The 27,829-nt window shown below is 35.7% G+C and overlaps 1 protein-coding gene across 1 annotated transcript; it reads right to left on the bottom strand.

Moving 5' to 3' along the window:
* Positions 1–1,811: 1,811 nt before the first annotated feature.
* On the bottom strand, positions 1,812–27,829 carry LOC137391156 (THO complex subunit 5 homolog A-like). The gene is made up of 16 exons (XM_068077527.1): positions 27,677–27,829; positions 26,683–26,796; positions 25,744–25,841; positions 25,505–25,580; positions 20,745–20,815; positions 19,122–19,236; positions 17,370–17,508; positions 15,701–15,772; positions 14,865–14,908; positions 14,399–14,625; positions 7,672–7,773; positions 7,110–7,300; positions 6,452–6,646; positions 5,144–5,265; positions 4,493–4,668; positions 1,812–2,072 (listed from the first exon to the last, which is right to left on the bottom strand). Exons 1-16 carry the CDS (start codon positions 27,827–27,829, stop codon positions 2,009–2,011), a joined length of 1,959 nt encoding a protein of 652 aa, XP_067933628.1. The 3' UTR covers positions 1,812–2,008.

The following is a 27,829-nucleotide window of genomic DNA, read 5'->3' on the forward strand; positions in this document are numbered from 1 at the left end:
TTGTCATGTACCAGTGTAATGTAGACTTTAACAAAAGTTAGAAGGTAAGACGGCTTGTTGTTTATGCTATAGAAGGTAGGGAGGGAGCTATGAGATATACCGAGAATGAATTGAACAAGGTCAGTTTATACATGTGCTCATATAAGCTAGAGGACAATGAAGAGAGATTATTGGGTTATGTAATGTCATAAGTATGGCACAAATATTTAATGTGTAATTAGCAGAATCCATGAGTTGAAATTTCTGTAAAGGTGTTCCCTGATTGTGCTTGAATTGAATGAAACTATTTTAAGATATTTTTCAAAATTCATCAAAACTGCTGAGTAATTGTGTAAATAGTGCCTACTCGGTCTGTTGTCATGAATTGGCAACTGTGACAATAGAAAAATAAAGTAGCCAAATATTGACTTCTAAGCATCTATGAATATGACCATGCATAGAAGACAGGCTACAGTAAAGTGTTGTAATCTTATAGACAGACATACTTTTCATGCTTTTGTAGAAACGGTAAAGAAGAAAATCATAAAAAAATTAAATTCTTTTAATCCATCTTTCCATCAACACAACTTGCCAACTGGCTATACATAGCCTTTCCATCAACACAACTTGCCAACTGGCTATACATAGCCTTTCCATCAACACAACTTGCCAACTGGATATACAAAGCCTTTCCATCAACACAACTTGCCAACTGGCTATACATAGCCTTTCCATCAATACAACTTGCCAACTGGCTATACATAGCCTTTCCATCAACACAACTCGCCAACTATACATAGCCAACATCGCCTAATTTATCTTTAAAATTGTAAAATTGATTGTGATTATTCAAGAGTTAAAAAGGTTATCAAATGTTTAATTAATCACCTCAATTTTCCACATTTCCTTATTGTTTTATTCCAATGTACCATTTGTTGGCATTTAAAAGTAGATTCTCCACAGGTGCAATAACTTCAAGAATTCATGAATTAGAAACAAATTCATGAATTAGTTTTACAGTTTAACTAGATGAATGCCCGGCGTTGCACAGGAAATAAAAAAGTTGTTTGTACAAAAAATTTATTTTTACTTAATATGTACAAAATTTACCATTTTAACTTCTAAATGAAGGTGTTTATTTCTGTGTGTGACCGGCCAACGCATAATTTAAATATTTGGAAGCTCGAGGCATAGCTAAAACAAATTGTTGAAAAACACTTCCAATGCTACGCATTCGTTCAAGATTTGGAAATAACTTATAACCACTGGCAGGTAATGTAGTTGTCATCTGTTATGTTTCTTTAATTAACCAATGGATTTGAGTAACTCAAGCTAGTCTAAATCTCTACCATAATAAGAGGTGTCTGACCATGTGTTCGGTCCATGTGTTAAGAAAAAGACTGCACCGCACAGGAATTGAACCTACACACACAGGAGATGCACAGATATGGAGCCAACCACTAACCCACCCAGCCATAATTGCACTTATAGGTAATCATTACAGGTCATGATCTCTCACACAAACATGATCTTCGCGCATACTAGTAGTAACCAAACAATTATTCTTTAGTATGGGGCTGTTATTCTTTACTAGTGGCTGCATGGTGTAGTACTGTGCCTGTCTGCAAAACTGGAGTTTCGGAGTTCAATTTAAGTACGAAGCAGTTCTGTCATTATTGTATTTTATAGCTATATCTGGACATACAGATGACCAACAGACACTTAGACTTATATATAGGTGAATCATTTTTGATTAAAAAATAACCCTAGAATTTGCTATATAAAGTGCATAAAACCCAGTGCATATGAACAGACATAAAAGACGGTTGGTTCCATGACCCTCTTTATTAATGTCTTAAGAGAAAATATGTACAGCGACTGTAGAAAATCAAAATGCATAAGAATGTTCAAGGATTAACCTTGAGAGTAATATAATCAGCAGTGTAAACTGAAGAATGGCTAACATTGCAACGATTAATTTCTACAAGGTCTAAGTGATGTGTATTTGTTTCTACTAACGTAAACCTTATCAGTCATGTCCAAAGAATCCATTGTCAGCATTATAGGTGAACGGTAATTGGCGATCTTTTCCTCTACAAATATGCATAAAACAAAATGACCCCGATACCTCTGTAGCTAATGATAGCCTACAAATTTCTGTTAAACAAGAAACACTACTACATGCAGATTTTGATGCGAGTCCAACCACAAATTAGATGTTAAGACTTATTCCTAAGGTTTCTGCATGAAAGTATCACCAGGGTAAAACTTTACAGGTAGAGAAAGGCAAGAGCAATTGAGTAGATAGAGCAAGATCACAAGGATGACACCTAGCTATATTACAAGTGTAAGACATGACAGGAATGCATGTATGATAGCATTTATATAGCAAACCTAGCTATATTACAAATGTAAGACATGACAGGAATGCATGTATGATAGCATTTATATAGCAAACCTAGCTATATCACAAGTGTAAGACATGGCAGGAATGCATGTATGATAGCATTTATATAGCAAACCTAGCTATATCACAAGTGTAAGACATGACAGGAATGCATGTATCTTAGCATCTACAATGTATGGCAATTGAAAGCTAACAAATGGGAATAACTGAGCGGTAGCACGTGAGAATATCACCTGTCTTATACACAAGAAAATAAACAGCTGCTCTCAAATTCCCTACACAGAGCCTCTCCACTGTATTAAAAATATGTCCTCGACTAGAGTTAGGCAACAAATAATCATTTGAACTTGAGCGTAACAATGTACTCGGAATTGTTCTCTCCATGCTACTTTTAACAACATTTGATGGACACAAGAATGATAATACAACATATAATCAATAGGGTAATGATGACTACTTTGTCTAGAGTAGGTCCTGCCTGCTCTATTTAAATTTATTTAAATTAATATTAATTTAATAAAAGCCTACAAAAATCAGCCAGTTTTCATAACCTGTAGCTACAATGACGCTACTCAGTTATCAGGTACCACTGAGTGTTATAATCAATGAAGAAACTACCATATTTTTACTACAATCTTAAGGAATCTCAATGCCATACATGTACCTCCTACGAGTACGATCTCAATACACAGCAGAATCATCTGCATAGTGTGTAATAGGATTATATTGTGCAAGTTCATTAAGCATAAATACAAAGTAAATTCAAATTTAACTGTTACATGCACTCAAATTTGTGTGATTGTTTAGGGTCTACAAAACCTTTTAAAAAAAGATTTTTATAACAGGTTCATTTGTTAAAAGAAAATTGACCCATCTGTGACAAAACACTAATTCATGTAAAGGTAAGTTAAGACCTCAACTAATAGAAGCAACACGTGTAGTTAAAAGGTTGCACATATACATTTTTATTCATTTAGCAAGCGTTGTTCATTTTTCATTGAACTGTTGCAGTGACACAATGATTGAATATACCACCACCACCTAGATAACCATGAATGGACACTCGGAGGACAATATTGGTCATCATCAAAGTTATTTGTATACAAGATTCATATTTAAATTACAGCTAACTTAGTAAAATTAGCGAGTCATATTTTTGACAGTTTTTATAGCAGTACTTAGAGTACTCGAGCTTTTCTGCGCTCTGTATAATCTGGCACTGCTCATGAGAAACCAATATTTGGTAATGGTGATAGTAATAGATAAATCAAATAAGAAGCAGTCATGGTTGCAATCTGTCTACTATCCTCGTGTCAACGTGATGACTATATGGCTTGCCACATTTTTAAATGGCGCATTTTTATATGTACCTGTACCCATTTTACTATAACAATAGATCAGACAGGTTCCTATCTCACTATTGCGATAGATCGGATAGCTACCTGTCACATCATTATGATAGATCGGATAGCTTCTTGTCTTACTATTACGGTAGATCGGATCAATGTCTCTCTTCCTATTAAGAACGATCTGATAGTACAAGCATTATATTACTAGTTTTATACAAAATTGCACTTTTAAACTATGAAACAAAGAAAAAAACACTAGACTGGAGACATTGAAATGATCAAAATCTTATCACCTCCACATACCACACTGCTTAGAAATTGTCTGATCATTTAAAAGACTGTTGGTAACAGTGTCGTAATAATATACAGTATTGGCAGGTGCTACAAATATTCATATTAAATTACAAGCCTGGCTACACACCCAGACGAACTGTGTCAGTGGTGCAGTTAATGTATTGGCAATGTAGTGTTTCAACAACAAGCACATCGGTCTACATCAGTAAAAATAAAACTGCGGTTGGCTGAAATAGTTGATTATAACAATCCCAATTCAGTTTTTTTCATTTCCAACGTGACAAATTGCGTGCAAGATTGGCTGTCGAACAATGATGACATCAGTTCTTCACACTACTGAGATAGTGTAGATAATTTACTGCTTTGACAATACATGTGTGAACCATCATATAAGAAAGCATAGGCATAATCAAACGCACCACCATCATGCTCTATCAATTTGACAGCTTATGATTGCGCTTACTTGCGGTAGTTGGGCATAAACTTGACTTCTATCTTGCGCTGTTGAGGACCCATGAGAGCGTTAGCAGCTACAAAGACATCGCAACACCAGCCCAGTCTCACGATCTGCAGGTTGAGTTGGTTGGGGATGCCTGCAGTTTTGTCCATTTTTCCTATGTTCAGTTCCGATTCCATCGCCTGTAAGGTATCGGTAATTGAATATTAAGTCAAAACTAGCACTGCAAATCATCACATTTTGGAGTAAACATTCTTATAGAATGCACCGTAATTCATTAAATGGACTCCGTATGTGAGAACTCCTTAGTAAATCCAACAGGTACTGATACTAGCATTAAACAACTGCTATGTGTAAAAGCCGAGAGCAAAAACCATGTTATAGTAAAACTGCCCATCGCAATTGCCTTAACGTACCAGTTTTCCAACATATGACACAAGTAAAAATATTTGATGCTACACCAAAGGTTATTTCCAGCATGCAATATTCTAAGTTTCTCGGAAGATCGTAGTTTCGTAAGTGAAAGTTGTGAGGCTAGCCAAAAAATAGAATGAGAGTCATCTTCTCTCTGTGAAATGAATTAGTGCTGCTGAGGTGTCAGGATCAGACTTATGTAAAGAATGGAACATTGAGACTTGTAGTTAAGTGAGGTAATACCTTTACATCGGGGCTGTTGAGGTGGGTCAGTGTTCCTAGACTTTGATGTTCCAATCGTATAATCAAGATAGGTCGGACGGACGGGTAGCCACGACTGATGATAACGTGCGCCTGTACATTCACTGCGAAGAAAAGTAAGTCAAGGGTTAGACTCAGTATGTGGAATCAAAAGAACAGAAACCTTTCATGGCTAAAAGCTACGGTTAGATTGTCCTGCATATGTGTGCATACAACCAATCACTGTTTCGATGCTATGAAGCTATCTCTAGCGAGAGTTGTCATTTCTTCGATGACAAATTTAGCTGAGTTTCCATATAATTACAGAGGATTCCATACTATAAGACAATGTTTATAAATTCCGACTGTCATCTCAAAATCAAAATAGACTCGAAAGTCGACATTATCTCAACTACACATCCAATAAAGGATTTCTTTTAAACAGCACAATCTACCGTATGAATTTATGCATTTACATGCATTGATGGAAACACTACCATCATGACAATCTGAGATGGAGAGAACTGCTAGCATGCTTGTGAGTGAAGCTATCTAACTTATTGACGACATTTGGCCAGTCTGTAGTCCTGTATGCCAGGGTTTATTTGATCATTAGCCCTGTATGGTAAGGCCTGATTGGTCAGTAGCCCTGTATGGTAAGGCCTGATTGGCCAGTAGCCCTGTATGGTAAGGTCCATATGCCCAGTAGTCCTGTATGGCAAGGTCTATATGGCCAGTAGCCCTGTATCATAATGGCAGGTTACGTATGGCCAGTAGCCCTGTATGGCAGGGTCTATATGCCCAGTAGCCCTGTATGGCAAGGTCTATATGGCCAGTAGCCCTGTATGGCAGGGTCTATATGGCCAGTAGCCCTGTATGGCAGGGTCTATATGGCCAGTAGCCCTGTATGGCAGGGTCTGTATGACCAGTAGCCTTGTATGGCAGGGTCCATATGGCCAGTAGCCCAGTATGGCAGGGTCCGTATGGCCAGTAGCCCTGTATGGCAGGGTACATTTGACCATTATCCCTGTATGGCAAGGTTCGTATGGCCAGTAGCCCTGCATGGCAGGGTCCCTATGGCCAGTAGCCTGGTATGGCAGGATCCCTTTGACCAGTAAACTACCAAGGAAGGGTCTCGAATGACAGATTTAAATAGCTGTAACCACTCATTTCTAGAACAGACGCTATAAAGTACTTGATGATATTCCTTGTTCAACATAATAAATACAATTGCATTTATAGTCATACTCATGTTCATATTTGGAGTCAATAATGGAAGAGTAAGGGTCAGGGCCACACCAAATTACTCACGGGAGTCACATGCTAGTTTTACCAGACATATCAAGCAGTCAGAGTTGACAACTCCCCCCTGTATGTAGGATTGAGCCTGCGGCAGCAAGCAAATATCTTTATATGATACTGCAGACCAATGATATAGCGCTGTCAATGGTAGAGACTTGGGAATCACCTCTGTCTTCATAAAGGGCACAGCCAGGTTGCAGCGTTCTAAAACACAACTAACGGCGCATAGCAGATATTGAGAATATGCAACGTAATCTGCTCCATAAATACTTTTAATTCTTAATATTAAACAAACAGTAGGCAAGATAGAACTTTACTTTTACAACAACTGATATGACTAGCGAGAGGTAGAAATGTCATCATGCTGTCATAAATACAAACTGAATAGCGATTGCAGCAGTACTACCTTCCTAGAACTAATACTTCTATGTAAGAGGTTTGTAGAAAAAAAACTATCTTACCAAGAATAAGATGTTTGTAATTTTGCATACTTCCATTGCACCAAAGTTTGCTATGAAGAACTCAGCTATAGCGAGCTATCTTGGAGATGCAGCGAACACAACAATCAATCATAGAAGGTAAATATCTGACAGCAGGTCATAAGGCAGCTATTAAAGTGCATAAAGATAGCAAAGACAACAGCCCTACCAAGAGACGACAGCCCTACCAAGATCTGTGATCTGATGGAGCAGCTCTGCCCGTTCCAGCACCATCTTCTTTATCTTTTTCAGAATTGAAGCGAGGCTCGCGAGTTTGGGTTCTGTCACATTTGTGTCTGGCATGCTGAGGCCAGCTATATCTTGGGCCCACTTGTATGCCTTGCCTACTTTGGCTTGGTAATGGGCAAAATTCGAAGGACTGTAAATATATCAGGCATGGAAATAGCTAGAGCAACCTCTTAGGAAAGTATCTGATGCCAATAAGAAAGACATATAGAGAGAATGTTTGCAGTTTGCAGCAGAAAATATTACATTATAACAGGAAAAATTTTAGTTTGAGAAATAAAAACACTGGAGAAGTTTGTGTTAAAGCTAACAGTTACTGGCTACATAGGAGATTAATTGAGAAATTGAAACAACCAACTGCTACCATCATTGATTACATCCCAACACTAAATAACAAATGTATGGACGAGCAGCAAGAGAAATAGAGAGATGCTTAGTGTTATTATCTTTATATATTTTTCTTAGGTCAAGAACAAAGGTAGTAAGGATGAATCAACAACTTACCTTAGCTTGTCGAGCTGATACTGACTGAAAGGGGTAGGTGCTATATCCCCCTTATCCCCCGCTTGTATGCAGCTGAGTATGCCATCTAGTTGCATCAGGTCACTGGAGAAGGATAAACACAGAGTAACTATAAGTATTGTAAAAAGAGCTTGAACCGTACACCGCAGTTAGTGACTGGAGTGTCTCTAGTACAGGCTACTACGGTGTTAGTCATAGCTCACATTACTCTAAGAAACGATCTGTTTACTGACCAGACAACTCGCCGGAGCATGCATTGCTAATAGACTATGACAGGGTGTAATAGCAACAACGACGGAGGCGCATATCAGCGCTACCGGATGCACGTGTGACCAGATCCACAGTGGAATCACCCATTAACGGGAAATAGCAGACTGTATCAGTTGTGTCGCAAGTGGACCAATTAGATGGTCTTGAGACACTAGTTGAACTAAAGTTATTCAATCATAAGGAAACATGGAAATATCAAATACTCGCAGATTGTCTATAAAACGAATCAAGGGTTCATAATGAACACGGGCCTTGTATGTATCCACTTCATATTAACACATTTGCGAGCATCACAGATATTGCATTTAAATCTCATAGAACTGACATGTACATTATTTAAATAAAAACAAAAACCTAGAAAATGTAATACAGCATTTGTTTATAGAAACTGCTATGCAATCTAAACAGGAGTCAGTCTGGGCACCTTAAATCTAAAGGTCTCAAAATAAGTATTGGTACACAGACCATCAAAGTACAATTGGATGTATCAGAGGCTATGAACTATCACTATGTGGAACTATCACTGGAACTATGTTCCAGTTCTAAAAAATTAGTAAACAAAGTAATATCTTGCTCTAATTATTTGAGTGTTTGAAAATTGTATGTATAAAACTGCTTTTTTAGAAGCAAAATCTGACCCCAATAATTATAGACCAATTTCTGTTCTACCATTTAGCTAAGCAAATCTGTGCATTTATGGAAGATTTTAATCTTTTCATTGACAATGAGTATGGTTTAAGAGCAGAACATAATACAAAAGGTGCTTTAAATTATTTGATAGAAAAATTTTATCCTAAATTTTGACTCAAGAAAAATAACTCGCAGTCTATTTTTAGATTTCTCAAAAGCTTCCAATACCTGGTCCATGACATATTAATTACGAAGTTAAAATCTTGAAAATTTTTTGTGAACTAAATCCACCTTTTGAAAAGCTATTTATAGACAGCAATGAAATCAACAATACTCAGTAGCATTTATAAATACTAGAAAAACACCACTCACTCCATCTATTCATCCCATTCAATAGAAATCAACAATACCAGATCATCATTAATGAGTGTGAAAATAGGAGGGCCTCGATGTTTATAATAAGGACCAATGCCTTTTCTTTATTTGCTTAATCGTTTAATAAATTGTGCTCCTCCTTTGATTGTGTAATACTTGCGAAGAACACCCGGCTTTTTTCAACAGGTACTTCAAAGTTAAGGACTGAACTGAAAATTTTGAAACCTGGTACTTGAAACAAACTGATTTCAAGTGGCCAAAAACATTGCTTTTGTCCTTTAAAAATCCTGGTGAAATCTGTTATTTGCCATCACATTTTTATATTAATAACAACTTCATATGAACTTCATACTAGATTAATTGTTAGGTGTGATCATTGATCAACATATTTCTTTTCACAAACATAAAAGATCTTTGCAGGAAACTAAATGCAGTAAATGTGATGATGAAATACCATATAAATTTGTAGACAAAAATTACCATTTATGTACGTATACTACACTTCCTTCAATCCTTTGCTAATTTGTGCACTATACTTTTGTGGTATGCTGGATTGGTCGAGTTAAACAATGTTTTAACAATACAAAAGAAAGCTTTAACAATTATATCTTACATGAAAAACAACGATTTTTGAAGTTTGAAAATTTCGCTATTTTACGTATTATGCCAATTGTAATATTATTTGTATATCATCTTTAGATATATTTTATAATAACTTACACAACTGATAAATTTGAAGATGGTTATTGACCATGAACATAGCACTAGGTTAAAAGCAGCAATGCTATACATATAAATAAATTTAAGACAAACAAAAGGCAGAGATCAATTTTGTATTCATCTACGTCACTCTATAATAAATATCGTAAATGTTTGCGAGATTCGGTTTTGTGTGCTTTGAAGGTTAGACTGAGTGAACACCTGTGGGAATGTAACATCTTGGATGGAGTTGCATGGGATGAATAGCTAGAGGAATTTTCTAAAATTCTATGAGTTAGGCTATCGGAATCCGAGCAAAGTATGTACAAATCATACCCATACCCCCTACATGCAAGAAATATGAATATGTTCATATATCTAGAGTAAGCGATTCAAATTCCAACATTTTTATCCTTTAACCTTTCTGGCTTGCTCCCTTTACAGCTGGTGGCTATAAACAGTAGATACTGTAAAACCTATTTCAATGCCAAGACACTGATTTTTCAGCCCTTCCCCTATAAAGGTTTTATAAGATATGACGTTCAAAAAGAGGATGGTTTTGGACTGTCCGATTAGCTTGCAAGAATTTTGTGAAAATAAATTTAACTCTTTTATTGGTGAAGCAATGCTTAATGTTGCCTATATTTTGCACTTACCTTTGGGTGGAGTGACATTAATGTCGTCGACCTCGGCATTTTGTTAAACCATTTTTCATAAACGTCGAACTATCAGACCGAGTTAAACAAGAAACTGCTTTAGTACAAAAATATAAGTCGGATTCAGTTATTAATTATTTTTCATGATGTTTTTAAGTTTTTAATAAAAAACTGTAAAGCTGTGAAGTTAGAAAAGGACTTTGATACGTCATAAATATGGCTGTTATTACGTCGTGGGGTGTTTTTGAAGAGTCTTCTCATCGTTCATCAAAAGGCTTTAAAGTCTTGAGGTCAGACTCTGAAAATAATGGATCGGATTTAAATCTCATTGACTTTGAACCAGAGTGTAGTTTTAATGCTTGTGACGATTGTTCTTCTCAAATACACCGTAGCTGAAAGTATGGCAACCACTACAGCAACAGCAAAATAGTTAATTGTTATTGATGTAACCAAGTTGTTATCAGTACAATTTTGTGGACACTTTTCTACTGATCACTTTCTATTATGAGTTCATGAAGACCAAAGAATGTCAAAGTCATGATCAAATAGAAGTGACATTCAATCAAAGGGTGGCGCTGTAATTTTCCTATAGTGGCATTCTATTAGAGGTGACTTTCAAATGAAGGTGGCATTGAAATAGAGGTTTTACAGTAGCTAGAGCTATAATACTGTCAACTGCTATTTGAGCACCGCAGGAAACTAGCTCTTACAGTTTACAAACATTGCCCATAGTTGGTTAGAAATCAGATAGGTCTGCATATAGCAGGACGCTGCATGCATACGACAGCGTATTATATGCATACGACAACATATTTTATGCATACACCAGTATACTGCATGCATACAACAGCAGATAGCTTGCATGCCACAACATGCATATTGATTGCATATGACAGCATATCATATGCATATGACAGCATGTTGAATGCATATGACAGCATATCATACACAAACCACAACATATTGTATGCATACCACAGCATAATGTATGCATACCACAACGTATTATATGCATACCACAGCATATCATATGCATACTACAGCATAATATATACATACCACAACATATTGTAAACATACCACAGCATAATATATACATACCACAGCATAATGTATACATACCACAACATATTGTATACATACCACAGCATAATATATACATACTACAGCATAATGTATACATACCACAGCATATTGTATACATACCACAGCATAATATATACATATGATAGCATATTGTATGCATACCACAACATATTGTAAGCATACCACAACATTTGTATGCATACCATTACCACAACATATCGTATAAGCATTACTACAATTACTGACTAATCTTATATTTAAAAGGAGACAAAATATTACCATAATACTATTGACAGTAGCTGTTTAAAATATATATTTACATGCGTGTGTTTTTCCCATGTTTGACATAGTTTAATAATTGTTCACTGTGTGATGGACCTAAGCTGGGGCTTGCTACATGGATTAGAGATAAGCATGCCTGATAAAGGACTAATATGCAACATTACGTATTCCTTGCATTTCTGTGCTAATAATTTAACAAAGCTAATATTAAATCACCTCTATAAACCAGAGCTAGTTAAAGATGATGAAACTAAAAATTTATGTTATATAAAACTTTACTATTACATAGTGCTAATATTCTTTTTTTCAGTCCAACCGCGTCTGATGAGTGCATCGCACAAAACAAATTTGCAGCGCAATTACTAAAAGTTTACTTTCTTTTTAATATTTTTTCAAATATATATATATAATACTAGCTGTGCCACCCGGCGTTGCCCGTGTAATAGAAGTCTTTGGACAGAAAATTTATTTGTATTTAACATATAACAACATATGCCATTCTAACTTTCAAACTACATATCATGAGAGAAGTGTGTCGTGTAGTTGAAATAAACTAAGAGAGAAATAAAAACAACTGTAAAGGTTTTAAAACTTTGTCAAACAACTGTAACTTTCAAGCTAGTGACCTGGCATATTGCCAATGGAAAACTTCACTAAGCTAGTTAATAAGGTTAGGCTTCCAATGACGGTAAGCCATGACCTACCATTCTGCATTGTTGTCGGCATTGTTGTCTAGCTCAGCTGTTCTAATAATAGCTATAGCCGGATTTCCAACAGATATACGGACTTTGAGAAATATATATATAGATATACACATATATTTATATATATACTAGAAATTCCACTGTCATACAGCCCACGACCAAAGAGATGGCCAGAGATATTGGCAAAAAAATAAAGGGTACTGATGGTTGAGAAATGCAATATTAGCAATCAAATGGCTCTGCAGTGCAATAGGATAACTGCAATGGTAGCTGTAATGTACTGGGTGTGGGTGTTATTATATACAACAATAAGCAATAACGAACGGAAAAGATGTTTATATTTTCCCCCTGCAATAGGAGAAATGCAATATTGGCCAATATTAGAAGTAAAATGCACTGATATTCTTAGAATAATCAATTTTATTAATATAGTAATAATAGAAAACCAATACACAATTTTGTTTACATTTCAAAACGTCATAGGTAGCAATATCGAGAAGTTGTGGTATTTATATAGGTTTTTAGAAAATTTATTTAAAAAGTGTTTGGTCATGACAAACAACAACAATGAAAGGAAAATATTACACGTTTATATCTCTCCCTTGCAATCGGAGAAATGCAATGTTGGCCAATATTATAAGCAAAATGCACTGATATTATTAAAATAACCAATATTGTTAATATAGTAATACAGCAATAATAGAAAACCTATGAGCGTTCACGCGTCTCGAAGATTTCTGCAAACTGCAGCAAAATAAAAGCTGTTATAAAAGTGTTGTAAAGCTGTAGGCCTAATTTACTGTAATGTATGTAATTCAACAACAATAAAGAAATATGTTTATTATAACTCTGAAATGCAAAATTAGAAGTAAAATGGCAAGCTACTGTGTACTATACACAGTTTGAAAGTTGGTTGCGTTGAATGTAGAATGGTTTTGATAAGCGATCTTTAACAGAAAGCGTGTAGGAGCATCCACGCGTATAAAACTGTAGCAAAATAAGAAATGTTCTCGTTATGAAGGGGCGTTGTAGTTCGGCCCTAGCTTGTACATAAGTTGTGAAGAATTTCGGCTAACGTTTTAAATAATGAAACCTTCGATGATTGGACAAAAAACACAGGCTGATAAACGGTTTACCACAATTTCGTACATGTAAATCAGTCTACGCCTCAAACGGTCTACGTTTATTACAAAAACCTTCGAATAAATTCGATTACAAGTAAACAGCACCATAGACTGGTGAAATGAGCACGGTTTTCTCGCGAAATACGCACTACTAAATAGTTCTACAATCGGTCGCACGGCTTTATTGGCGTTTCAATTTTCGGTCTTAACTTTTATTAAACCGAGCTTTTCAAGCTTTTTGTGGCAATTTTCGTTCAAATTAATCGGTCTATTTGTGTATAATCCGATCAGATGGGTAAGTTTTAAGATATTATCGTAGGTTTACAAAGACTTAGTAACATATTTAAATAGGTTTAAATGTGTTTTGTATCGTTATTATATTTTAACGACTTTAAATTCCGATGCTTAAATTTTTTGATGAAATTTCTTGACGAGGGTTCGTCTCATTGTTGATGAATAATTTTCGTAAGTTGTGTGCACATGCATTTATCATAAAAACTCCCACACTTCCGCTCCGCTCGTGTGGTCGTGGGATAATATTTTAATACATTAGGCTAAAGTATTACACAGCTGATAATACCAGATGCATCTACTGGGTTTCACTAACCAAAGGCACTAAACACATAACCACGTAGGTACAAGACACATAAGTACTAGAAACATAGACACGTAGGCACATTGAGACTAGACACATAGACATACAGATTTATAGCACTCATTCTAACATTTTGCCGCATACTAATCCACTCTCCTACACTAACCACTAGCACTACACCAACTTACCGAGTTACTGTTCACAGTTTTGTGTTTACAAGTTTATAGAAATGAGTGAGGTCATCTTTGATAGTATCGTGAGTGAGCATAGAGAGTTTAGCGAGCTTACCCCGAAGGTGTCGACATGCTGGCCATCTGCCCAATAAGACTGCCTGTTACTGTCACAATATTCAAGTTGGTCAAATATGAGAAGGAAAGGAGAACTTTGATTTCGGTACAAGGGTATTTGCTGCCGGTGCGGGTACAGCTGACTTCTACGCTGACTTGCAATGGGTGCTTCTTGAGAACGGATGACTCGGAATTCTCATCCTCTATATTCATTCTTTGTCTGTGTTTCTGTACAGTAGGAGTACAACAATACAGCTGTTCTTTCAATAAAATAAAACTTGACAATTCTTTGTATAGGATACAACCATAACGATTATATAACTATATAACAATATGAGTTTATAACATTATATAACATAACAATTTATACATACAAAAGAAAGCGCTTTCATCTGTACAATACAGAAAAACATAAATAAATTTGGGGGCTTTCGGACACTTCATGGATTGACTACAGTAATACATACTAAAACTGCGTGTCCTTCATCCTCATCACTTTCACTATCAGCATCTGCAATAGCAAAAGTAGAGCTGTAAAAAACGGCTACATTATATAAGGTGAAAACAATTCATGGTAATATATTATATTAATCAGTACACAGTATAACATTAGATAACATGGCCTCTTGTGATACTAGGTTAAACAGTCCATAGAATTATATTATTCTAATCAGTACACAGTAGAACATTAGAAAACATGGCCTCATGTGATACTAGGTTAAACAGTCCATAGAATTATATTATACTAATCAGTACACAGTACAACATTAGATAACATGGCCTCATGTAATACTAGGTTAAGCAGTCCATAGAATTATATTATACTAATCAGTACAAAGTAGAACATTAGATTACATGGTCTCATGTGATACTAGGTTAAACAGTCCCTAGAATTATATTATACTAATCAGTACACAGTAGAACATTAGATAACATGGCCTCATGTGATACTAGGTTAAACAGTCCGTAGAATTATATTATACTAATCAGTACACATTAGAACATTAGATAACATGGCTTCATGTGATACTAGGTTAAACAGTCCATAGAATTATATTATACTAATCAGTACACAGTAGAACATTAGATAACATGGCCTCATGTGATACTAGGTTAAACAGTCCCTAGAATTATATTATACTAATCTGTACACAGTAGAACATTAGATAACATGGCCTCATGTGATACTAAATCAAACAGTCAAAGGGTGAAACGAGATAAACTGATATCATTCATTATTTGGTAATATAAAAAGCCACAGATATTCTAATATTATATCGCCCGTAGGGCACATCATTCTAACCTCTAGTGGAAGACTGGAAGAGGAGTGATTTGGCAGCATCAACATCACCTCCAATTAAAACCTTGACTGTACCTACAAATAGGTGATGGTGACAACCATGTAGTTTAATCAATATTGTCGAGTCACGATAATAGACAAAGAAATTTATGATATTGGCAAAATACCTACCGAACACAACTGTGACGCAACTTCACCATATTACAATCACTCGGAGTCTGAAATCTAAAATTCCTTATTCAAGAAAGCAGAGCCTAGATAGGTTTTTAAAAAAGGACTCCGGAGAACAGCTAATTTGTATGGTCCATTATTTTACATTTTCATGTGGAAGAATTTAGCGCTAGAGCAATCCATGAGATGGAATGCGCAAGCTGATTAGTTGAATTCTATAGTAATGACTAATGGGGTACATGTAAATACGACAGAGAAAATTTTGGTATTTGCGTAATCCGCTATGACCTTGCTTGGCATGTGCAGAAGATTATGTGATGAAATAGTTAACTAATCACCACACCATACCATCTTATACATAGATTAGATGAATGCCCTGTGTTACAAAGGTAATAAATAACAGCTTGTAAACATTACCTTTATTACCTTACCTACTGCATTACCTGCAACTGTTTACAAGCTGTTTTTATCACCACTGTAACTCCGGGTATTCATCTCGTGAGGCCAGCTGGCAATAGTTGGGTGTGACACAACGATGTGACGCAAATTTTAACTGATGTAATGAATGTTTGTTATTAGTAATCACCATGCTTAGCTGAAAACATAGTCTACTGGATAAGCTCTTCGCTTCCTAAATGGGAGGTTTCGAGTTCAAACCCTCTACCAAGGGAATTTTTTGGTACCAAAACTTTATCGATATAACTGGACAGGTGGACACAAAGATTTGTATAGGCACTAGCCAAATGCCCGGCATTGCACGGGGTATTAAAAACAGCTTATTAACAGTGGCAGGTAATGTAGTTGCCATTGGCTAACTTGAGGAAGCTGCTAAACTTACTAATAAGAGCAGTGAGAGCAAGCTTTAGTGACGTTCGGTGTAATGCAGAGTCACCCTGCATATTTTAACCAAGATAATGACTCATATTACCCAATGAATCCATTGCATCCTGTATAGCTCAATGGGTTAGTTTATCACCTGGTGAATGGGAGGTTCTGAGGTGACATCTTCTGCGATTTGGATTTTTCTTTGCTATATTTTAACTGCTATAGCTTGACAGACACCAAACGCTGACAAGCTTTAAGATATATATATATACAGTATATATATATATAGATAAGACGAGACTGACGGCCTATAACAGCGCTATGTCAGTAGATTCAGGGGTAATCTTATTTTTACAGTCAATTTTATGACTCAGTCTTTTTGAAAACTTTCAAACTGCCTGTTATAGTGCATTATATGTAGCGACCAACGTAAGCTAATTTGCCTAGCTTTGGCTAGTCTGCAGCATTCGCATCAGTAATTCACACATCTATGTTTTACTAAAAATGGTGCCCTCACATCATAGCCAAGAGCTTGCCACCGAAACGCCTTTGTGTTCTACTAACATTAAAATCGTTGTGAAAAAGAAATATTATGATTGTATCGCTATAAATCAATGCAGTTTTAAAATGCTGTCAGTTAATCTTTAAGAAAAGCGTAGTGAGTCATAACACTAACCTTTCATGCCATGCGTTTCAACTGAGTAGAGATACCTATGCAAAAGATAGAGTGGTTGAGGGAGATAGCGTGCAAGCTGGTGCTGCTCTCGCTGATGTTCAAACGGCATACCAAGAAACTCCTGCACTGGACGAGTTGCCTGCAAACATGCAAATCCTAACTGATGTGCTCCATGATTTAACGTAACTACAGTGAAACCTCGGCTCTCGAACGCTTGGGTTCTCAACCAACTCGGTTTTTGACGAAAGATTTTGAGATTTGTTTGTCTCGGATCTCAAACATAAACTCGTCTCGGATCTCAAACATAACTCGACCAAACAGGAGCATGCGCATTAAAATTGGATCAGCTCCGGAAACAGCATGGAAACAATCGTGAACAAACGGAGAAGCAATTTACGCTTCATAAACTCTTTGAAAAAGGAAGGAACCATCTGGGACCGACGTCTTCTCTACCGAAGAGATTTGCTAGGGAGATAACCCCTCCAGTCGAGTTACCCTAAATGGTTTTGGAGGAGGATTTTCCTTTAAATATGTGAAGTGAACGTACCATTGATGTTAATATTTTCTTTCTTATGATTTTTGATGTAACTGATCTGTTGCATTTTTTTGCTATTTCATTATCAATTTCTGCAATTTTTGTTATTGTATCTTAACTTTTAATGTTGTTGATATTTCAAGAGAAAAAAATATGAAACGTTTACTTTTGTTATTCTTTTTCCATCATCATAAATAGAAAACCTTTTATTAAAATGATTATTATTATTATAAATCTATATCTACCCATTTTTATTTATAGTATGCAGTATACAGTAGCTTATGGTGTAAAATGTTGAAAAAATACTTTACTGAAGTTGTCTTCTCGCCTTGAAATGGAGTAAAATTTACATACATTCATTCTAATAGGAAGAATTGTTTCCGATCTCGAACAACTCGGTTTTCGAACAACCTTCTGGAACAGATTATGTTTGAGAACCAAGGTTCCACTGTAACATAAAATAAAAAAGCAGATAGTTATACATCAAATATCAAATACTAGGAGAGATCTGTAACCATGCCACTATACATTGAATATGTAATACTAGGAGAGATCTGTAACCATGCCGCTATACATTGAATATCAAATACTAGGAATGATCTGTAACCATGCCGCTATACATTGAAGATCAAATACTAGGAGAGATCAGTAACCATGCCGCTATACATTGAATATCAAATAATAGGAGAGATCTGTAACCATGCCGCTATACATTGAATATCAAATAATAGGAGAGATCTGTAACCATGCCGCTATACATTGAAGATCAAATAATAGGAGAGATCTGTAACCATGCCGCTATACATTGAAGATCAAATAATAGGAAAGATCTGTAACCATGCCGCTATACATTGAATATCAAATAATAGGAGAGATCTGTAACCATGCCGCTATACATTGAATATTAAATAATAGGAGAGATCTGTAACCATGCCGCTATACATTGAATATCAAATACTAGGAGAGATCTGTAACCATGCCGCTATACATTGAATATCAAATACTAGGAGAGATCTGTAACCATGCCGCTATACATTGAATATTAAATAATAGGAGAGATCTGTAACCATGCCGCTATACATTGAATATCAAATAATAGGAGAGATCTGTAATCATGCCGGTATACATTGAATATGTAATACTAGGAAAGATCTGTAACCATGCCGCTATACATTGAAGACAAAATACTAGGAAAGATCTGTAGCCATACTACTTACCTCAAGGATCTTCCCTAGTTTGGGAACAAGTGAATCCATTTGACGCTCTCTAGATTCAATCTCGGCTTGAGATTTGCCAATCAGCTCGCGTGATTCCTCAAGTTGTTTTGAAAGCCTAAAATCCATAACTTTGGAATAAAACAAACAAACAAAAAATTAGAAATCAACTGCATGGGCTGTCCAAAGAGGAAAGAGAAAGAGCAAGGAGAGTGCATAAAGGAAAGAGACTTAGCGGAAGAAAAGTGTCAGCTCTCTTTTGACGACTACAGAGTAAACTCTCTTCTAACCAATATACAGGTATAGACTCGACAGTTGTCTGACCACTTCAGAGTAAACTCTCTTCTATAGTTTCATCAAGCTATAGAAGCTATAAAACTAAATACAAATTAAGAAACAAAAGTTTCATCATTTGTAGATTTACACTCTTGTGAATCATAGTTTCACTATTTGTATATGTACACTCTTGTAGACTATAGTTTTATTATTTATATATGTACACTCTTGTAGACTATAGTTTTATTATTTGTATATGTACACTCTTGTAGACTATAGTTTTATTATTTGTATATGTACACTCTTGTAGACTATAGTTTTATTATTTGTATATGTACACACTTGTAGACTATAGTTTTATTATTTGTATATGTACACTCTTGTAGACTATAGTTTTATTATTTGTATATGTACACTCTTGTAGGCTATAGCTTTATTATTTGCATATTTGCACTATTGTAGACTATACATTAACTTCAAGTTGTAACTCGAGGCTCTTCAGTATTAGTTACAAATGTGTTGGCAATGCTAAGAGAAACCTTTATTTCCTAAGTTGAAAACTACATGATTATGATTGCGTCAAGGCTCTGTTTGGTCAGTACTTATTTGGTGGTATCAATATGATGATAATAGACCATGCCATTGTGCCAAAAAAGTGCAAGTTTGGATAACAAGAAACAAGGTGAAGACATGGTCATGGCGAGCTCAGATTTGAATCCAGCCGAGAATCTGAAGCAGAGGCTGGCTTTAATACTTAATAAGACCAAACCCAAACAGGAACTCATGGAAAGAATTGTGAAAGCTAAGTACCGATTGATTGAAAAAAGAGCTGGAAAAGTTGGTACTGCTGATGCAAAAACGCTGCTGTCTTGTTGTAAAAATAAATATTGAGCTTTTCAAGCATTGAAATCGCGTAAGGCCAGTCTCGGTCATGACCATTTAAATCTAACAACCCTTTTCAGGGCCATCACATAGATCAGTGTTGTTCTGATGCAACTAGTAACTAATTCACACTCACAAATATCGGATTAAGTCAAAGTAGCAAATGGTTCAAATTAGTGGGTTTGTGGAATTGATTGTCTGTTAAACTTGATTGACTTAAATAAGGAAATTTTAAGTTTCAAAATAATTTAGGGTTTGTGGTTGTAGTCCAATCCAATGGGTTGTTACGGCAATCAGAAGTTAGAAAATAGAAATTTCGTGGAGACCACCCCATACCTTTGCACATGACTATATTTGAAGACAGATTTAAATACTTGGTCAAACTTTACATCGATTGTTGGAGAACTTTCAATAAAAACCAATGGAGGTTAAGGGTTCAATTGTAGTTAGTTAACAAATGAGACTTACTGCTTCCTCTGTTCCATCTCCCACTGCAGTCGACTCTTCCGCTGCTCATGTCCATCAGACCGTGTGACTTCCTACAAACACAGATACACAATAAATTAACAAACTGTTTATTATCGTTGAATTACCCAAATCACCCGAAGGTCCTAGTATGGTCCAAGGATAATGTTCACCATTTCACTATTCTTAAAGCATCAGTTTAAACATGTCAGATAATCACTAACAATACTGCTTCAGGTTAGTTATGTTCATTTTTCACAAAAAAAGGTTTTTATACTTACTAAAATGTTGTTTAGTAGACCAAACCATCCTACGTTGGAGAAAGGAATTTTGTAACAACATATAGTAATCTTGTAATAACATATAGTAATCTTGTAACAACATATAGTAACCTTGTAACAATATATAGTATTCTTGTTTGATTGATTCAAAACTTAATGGTAAATAATGCAGGTAATTATAGATGATATTAAAACAAATGGGCTTTTAATATAAAAAAAACTCAATGCAATCAAATACAATACCGGTAGGAAACTAAACAAATAAAGAAGTATGATACTAAAAAATTTTAATAACACTTTGTTTCTATGTGAAAGACAGGCAAATGGAGCTGTAGCTTTGATGATACAAGAGGTGACTTGTTTATAGTTTTTTGTATTTAATATTTTATCCATTTCATAATTAAAACGTACCGCTTTTCCACATTCACTTATTCAGGCGTTTCTTTGTTTGAATCTTCTCCATTTCTTTCCTCATAACAACAACTAGACGGATTAACAGATTTCTTGAAGAGTTCTAAAATATTTGCTCATGATTGTTTATCATTTCTTGTTTTACCTCTAAAGCAACCCTTGCCTTCCTCCGCCACTATCACTTGTGTCCTATAAAACTATTTAAAAGCGCAGTATGAAATACTGATCAATATTTTTACAATATCGAAAAAACCAAAGGATGTGAAGGAGGACAGCGTATATATGCATTGACTCTTGAATGCCCGGTGCTTCATGGGTAATAAAATGACTACCCAATGAATTTGAGTAACTCAAGCTAGTAAAACAAGTAACTTACTATAATAAGAGCCGTGTCCTTTGTCTGAAGTCAGTTTGTTACGTTACGCGCAATGATCTCTCAAGCAATCATGAGCTTAAAGCATGCTCGTATTTTCGCAAGCGCTGCATTAATATGTGCACTATTATTCCATAGGATGGCAAGGACAATGTAGCGTAGTGATAATAATCTTGTTCGAAACCGTCGCACTGAACAAATAGTTCTGACTGTACCGGTAATTAAAGCGCTTTGTGAAAATATGCCTTGCTTTGGTCTCGACCTCGCGATATTCAGTTTGGTATACTGATACACTACCACTTGCACCTTTCCACCGCATTCCAACACCACAACGTAATCTATAGTCTCAGAAGAGTGATGTTCCGCAATGTAAATTCTTGGAGGAAAGAAAAGTTATAAGAAGAGATTCACTATGGCTTATTTAATGCTCAAAAGCAAGTCTACGTCAAGCAGTGTCAGGCTTAATTGACAATCTTAGTACTTTAATTTTCAGTACAAGTGAGCCACCACGATCTATCGCAATAGAAACTCAAGAAGCCGTCTTTGGATGCCTTAAGGACAATTACTATAAATGAACATGTTTACAGATTGTCGTCGTGAAACAATTAGTGTTGAAAATGAAAGAAATCCCAAACATCAATGGAAGATTCTAGCACCTCATGAAAATAAAACACAAAACACCGAAATCTTTATAAGATGTTGAAGCTACCGTTCTACCTTAGAGCATATCTTCTGATCAAATACTTGTTCTTTTATTTGAGACTGGTAGTTTGGTAAATAATGGCATTTCTGTTTTGGAATGAAGGGCTGGTTTTACAATTTGATGGACTCATTTACTTAAGACAGGCATGATGTTTGCGCTTCAAGCTTGTGATCTCACATAGCTTGTGGATGAATTATGTAACACATTTTCAACTATTTATAACAATTTCATTCAATTTCTACAGCGTCAGTAGTGTCAGCAATGGCATAGTTGTCTGAGAAAGTTACATTTAGCAGCTCAGATAGTTTGAGCGGTTAGAAAGGCCACGGACTTGTAAACTCTCTCTGAGGTCTGGGTCAGACCAATATTTTTGGATAATCAATTGTGCGTTTCAATTCACACGAGCAGTTGTCTCTCTGATTACAGTCATACTTCAACTTACGAGCTTAATGCGTTCCGAGACTGAGCTCGTATGTCAATTTACTCGCATGTTGGTGCAATTTATTTATATATAGAACAATTAAATATATATTGATTGGTTTCCATACTCTAAAAAAAGCAAATAAAACACTCAAAACAAGATATTGTAACAGAAAGAACATGTTGGTTATTGTCCTTACGTACTACATGCTTTCAAAAAGCAACAAATAAAAAATAATGCAAGGAAATGTGATTAATTAAAATGTAAAATTAAATACATACAATAGCAGTTAACACTCGCATTTGCCAGGGAGGGAGATATAAGTTATCCTTCGTTACAACATTTGACTTTGATAAATTTGGATTTTATCAAAGTGTTAAAAGACAAACTTAGAAGCAAACCTAAAAGCAAACTTTCATTTTCAACTAAATGTAATTAAAATTTCTTCGGCGTTCATAGTTTGAAGTTTCTCGCTGGTTAGCGAGAAATTTTTCCTTTTTTTTCGCTTTCACGACTAGCCGGCCGTTTTAAGATAAACCTATCTAAGGACGTTTGCCTTTGTCGCCCTTGCAACATGTTGCGATTAGGACGAACACAGGTGTCGTCACAAATGGTTAATGCACGACCACTAGCCAGCTTGTCCGAATGTCTATTAAACAGTTTGGATAGATAGCGCCGGCCTTTTCACATAGCATAGTTTCAGTTACGCTGTCACCGGCCAATTGTTTGTCCAATGCCATCAGCGGTCGTGAAGATCGCTGCATCGTTTAGAAACTATGGTTAGTCATTTTGCGAACTAAATGCCCTGAATATAATCCTTCTGTTTGATAATTATGAATGTATTTCTGTCATATTGCCGAGCTAGCTCAATCACGCATACACATTTCGCATACTTTTCAATATTTTTCCGTTTAATATCAATTGTTATCATTTGCTTTTTCTTTGTATTTTCTTTCATTTTACTGGCAAACTTTTGGTCTATGCACAGTACGTTTAATTCACATAATTCTGCACAGAAAATCGTGCACAAAAAAAACACGGTACAACAGTATAACCTGAGCAGTTGAAAAATAAAGAGTGATGCTGCTCTCATAAAACACCTCCGGCATACTTGGCAACTGACTCAAGTGCTCGTATCTCAAACATGGCTCGTATTTTAGTGCTAAAACTTGCTTGAAAGCTGGCTCGTATCTCAAGTTTCTCGTACGTTGGAGCACTCGTAAGTTGAAGTATTACTGTATTTGTGATACAGCAATTCACAAAAAGTGCACGACTTCACGTGAATTACATTTTGACCAGTTTCATGAAATCTTGCGACACCATTACTAGCGTTTTTTGCCATTCAAATCTATTAAAGACTCCATTTTATAACAGACACAAAAGATGAACTGCTGCTTTCCTATTGCTAAAAAGATTAAAAGATAATCGGCAGCAAATGAGGCAGAGAAAGCCCAGAAGATGGTCAGACCATTTTTGATTCGAAGAATGAATAAAAGCCACTAGTTTTTTGTTTTTGTACTGTTTAATGCTGGTGTTGTACAAAACTTGATATTTCCGTATCTCTTCCATAAATTGTATTTCATCAACAGCAACCAAATCTTCCATATTCATACAAGATGTAACTACACAGGCACGTGAGAAGAAGAAAATGAAAATCGGTTGATAAATGAACAGCCCATGACTCATCTTTTTTGCGGTGGAGGGACAAAACCACATGAGCATGAAATGACTAGCGCACTCAATCCACATCCAACTTAACTTAGCGAACCTACAACTACACTGGACAATGGTCTTGAGAAGTGCACGCATGATTTAGTTGCGCTACCTTGCAATTTCATAGCTATTATGTTCAAATCAATCGCACACCTGCATAAGTTTCCATAGCGGGGCGCAACACCTCGCACGCCATACATGCGACATTGGTCAGAACCAGGCCTTGTAAACCACCTCCGCTTTTTATTAGAGTTCTTGCTATAAAAACCATTACAGCTTTTGCGCTATCTAATAACTGACTTGTTATCGAAAAATCTAGTACCAACACATGGTTTAGCCTGTGGCTTATTAGCACCCTTGTCTCTGACATTCACAACTAGTAGGTCATCATGCTACTAAATGTCAGGGAGCAGGTGCGATAAATTATTTCAACTAATCATTTAAATAGCAAACAAGTCATTTTATTTTTTCCTCTTTATTTTCTGTGTGACCTACAATCTAATTACTGCTTATACTCTATATTGACGTAGCATTCGCTCACATTGTATGCTCTATGTTGACCTGTAATACATTTTATTGCATGGTGTGATATACTACCACACCATAAGAGACCATGTATATCAGTGAGACCAGTATATCACACCATGTTATGGTGTGATATACTATCACACCATAACACACTATACCGTGTTACACTACACCGTGTTACATGACACCGTGTTACGCTACACCGTGTTACGCTACCCCGTGTTACGCTACACCGTTTTACGCTACCTCGTGTTACGCTACACCGTGTTACGCTGCACCGTGTTACGCTACACCGTGTTATGCTACACCATGCATTAAAATAAGACAACTTACAGGCCTTGATATGTCTTCAGGAGCTTTACTGTAGAACTCATCAAGCGAAACCAGTGTCAGTTCCTCATCCCTGGACCTGCAGGATAAAACATAAATCAAGTGTTAATAGAATTTTAATGGTCATATTTGAACAGTTAAATTTTCATCTTCAAGCCTGAAGAGTTACTAACCATGGGAAAACAACTCACCGCGAGTAAAACAGGATACAGAAAAGGGCAAGGAATTTTTCTGCTCGTTACCTGAACTCGAGGCATTTATTTATCTCTCTCTTGAGGTGACTGACTTCATACTGCAGGTTCTCAAGCTGCAGGTGATACTCATCATTTTTACTTCGTTTCTGTAGAACATAAACACTCATGATATAAACACAGGAAATTATGATATAAACACAGGAAATTATGATATAAACGCAGGATATTATGATATAAACGCAGGATATTATAATATAAACACATAATATTATGATATAAACACAGGTTATTATGATATAAACACAAGACATTATGACATAAATACATGATATTATGATATAAACACAAGTTTTTATGATATAAACACCGGACATTATGATATAACCACGTGATATTATGAGATAAACAGATGATATTATGAGATAAACAGATGATATTATGACATAACCACAGGTCATTATGATACCAACACAGGATATTATAACATAGATACAGGTTATTATGATACAAACACAGGTAATTAACATAAACACAAGGTGTTGTGATATAAACACAAGGTGTTGTGATATAAACACAAGGTGTTGTGATATAAACACAGACTATTATGATACACACACAGGCTATTATGATATAAACACAGGCTATTATGGCTAACGCTTACTAAACTGTAATACTTGACAAACTTTAAACACCCTACACTGAATATTACACTGTGTGTAGAGTCCAATATTTGTTCAAATTTTACAAGGTGTACGTTAAAAATTGTATGTTGTGGTGATCATCAGTAGCGGTTAGACTGAAACTAGTCTCAGCAAGTACAGGCAAACTAAGTATGATTCGTACTATAACAATATCACATTGAGCAGACTACATTCGCGAATGCAAGTAAATAAATCATGACAAACATTACAAAAAGTTATCCACTAATACTAATTTGTCAAATAAATTCACAGAAGCATACCGCTTAATTGCTCCTATAGCACATACCTTACTCGTCATCTCCTTGCCTTTGGCTGCCGTGAGATGAGAAAGTCTGTTCAGTTTTCTTAATTTGGCAATTAGAAGAGATGTAAATGTTCTTTGTTCAGAAATCTCAGCAAGCTACAGAATATACTTTATACTGTAGCTGTCAGACAATATATACAGTCATCTCTATATGTTGGTCTCTATATACAGTCATCTCTATATGTTGGTCTCTATATACAGTCATCTCTATCTGTTGGTCTCTATATACAGTCATCTCTATATGTTGGTCTCTATATACAGTCATCTCTATATGTTGGTCTCTATATACTGTCATATCTATCTGTTGGTCTCTATATACAGTCAGCTCTATCTGTTGGTCTCTATATACAGTCATCTCTATATGTTGGTCTCTATATACAGTCATCTCTATCTGTTGGTCTCTATATACAGTCATCTCTATCTGTTGGTCTCTATATACAGTCATCTCTATATGTTGGTCTCTATATACAGTCATCTCTATCTGTTGGTCTCTATATACAGTCATCTCTGTATGTTGGTCTCTATATATAGTCATCTCTATCTGTTGGTCTCTATATACAGTCATCTCTATCTGTTGGCCTCTATATACAGTCATTTCTATCTGTTGGTATCTATACACTGTCATATTTATCTGTTGGTTTAGGTCAAAATATATGCAGTCTGTACGCTTGTTCACAAACAGGTCTGTAATGATATAGCAATCAAAACGAGTCAACATTTGACCCATCCGTCGTTATCCTTTATCTAAACTATAATATAATTTCAGAAACATACAAATTCTGGCATACTGTCTTACCATGCATATATCACGTAATTTATTCAATACTTGACCAACTTTCAGGCATAGTTAGCCAAGGTCTGACGACGAAACAGAAAAACTAAAATTAATTTGAGCATAAGAATAAAAGATTTCAGTGGATATGGGTACATTAAATGATAGTAATTTGACAGAATTAATAACTTGGAAATGACTTACAGCTGTAGAATTTTTCTTCTGCTTTAATTCACGAATCTTGCTTAACGACATCATAATTGCTTTCACCATCTCCTTGAAAGTCTTCAGATCTTCTGTTTGGTTTCGACTCTCACTCTGCTCTACCTCCAAATTGAACATCGCCTGGTCTGTCAT

The sequence above is a fragment of the Watersipora subatra genome, chromosome 3 (genome assembly GCF_963576615.1).
Source record: "Watersipora subatra chromosome 3, tzWatSuba1.1, whole genome shotgun sequence".
NCBI lineage: Eukaryota > Metazoa > Bryozoa > Gymnolaemata > Cheilostomatida > Watersiporidae > Watersipora > Watersipora subatra.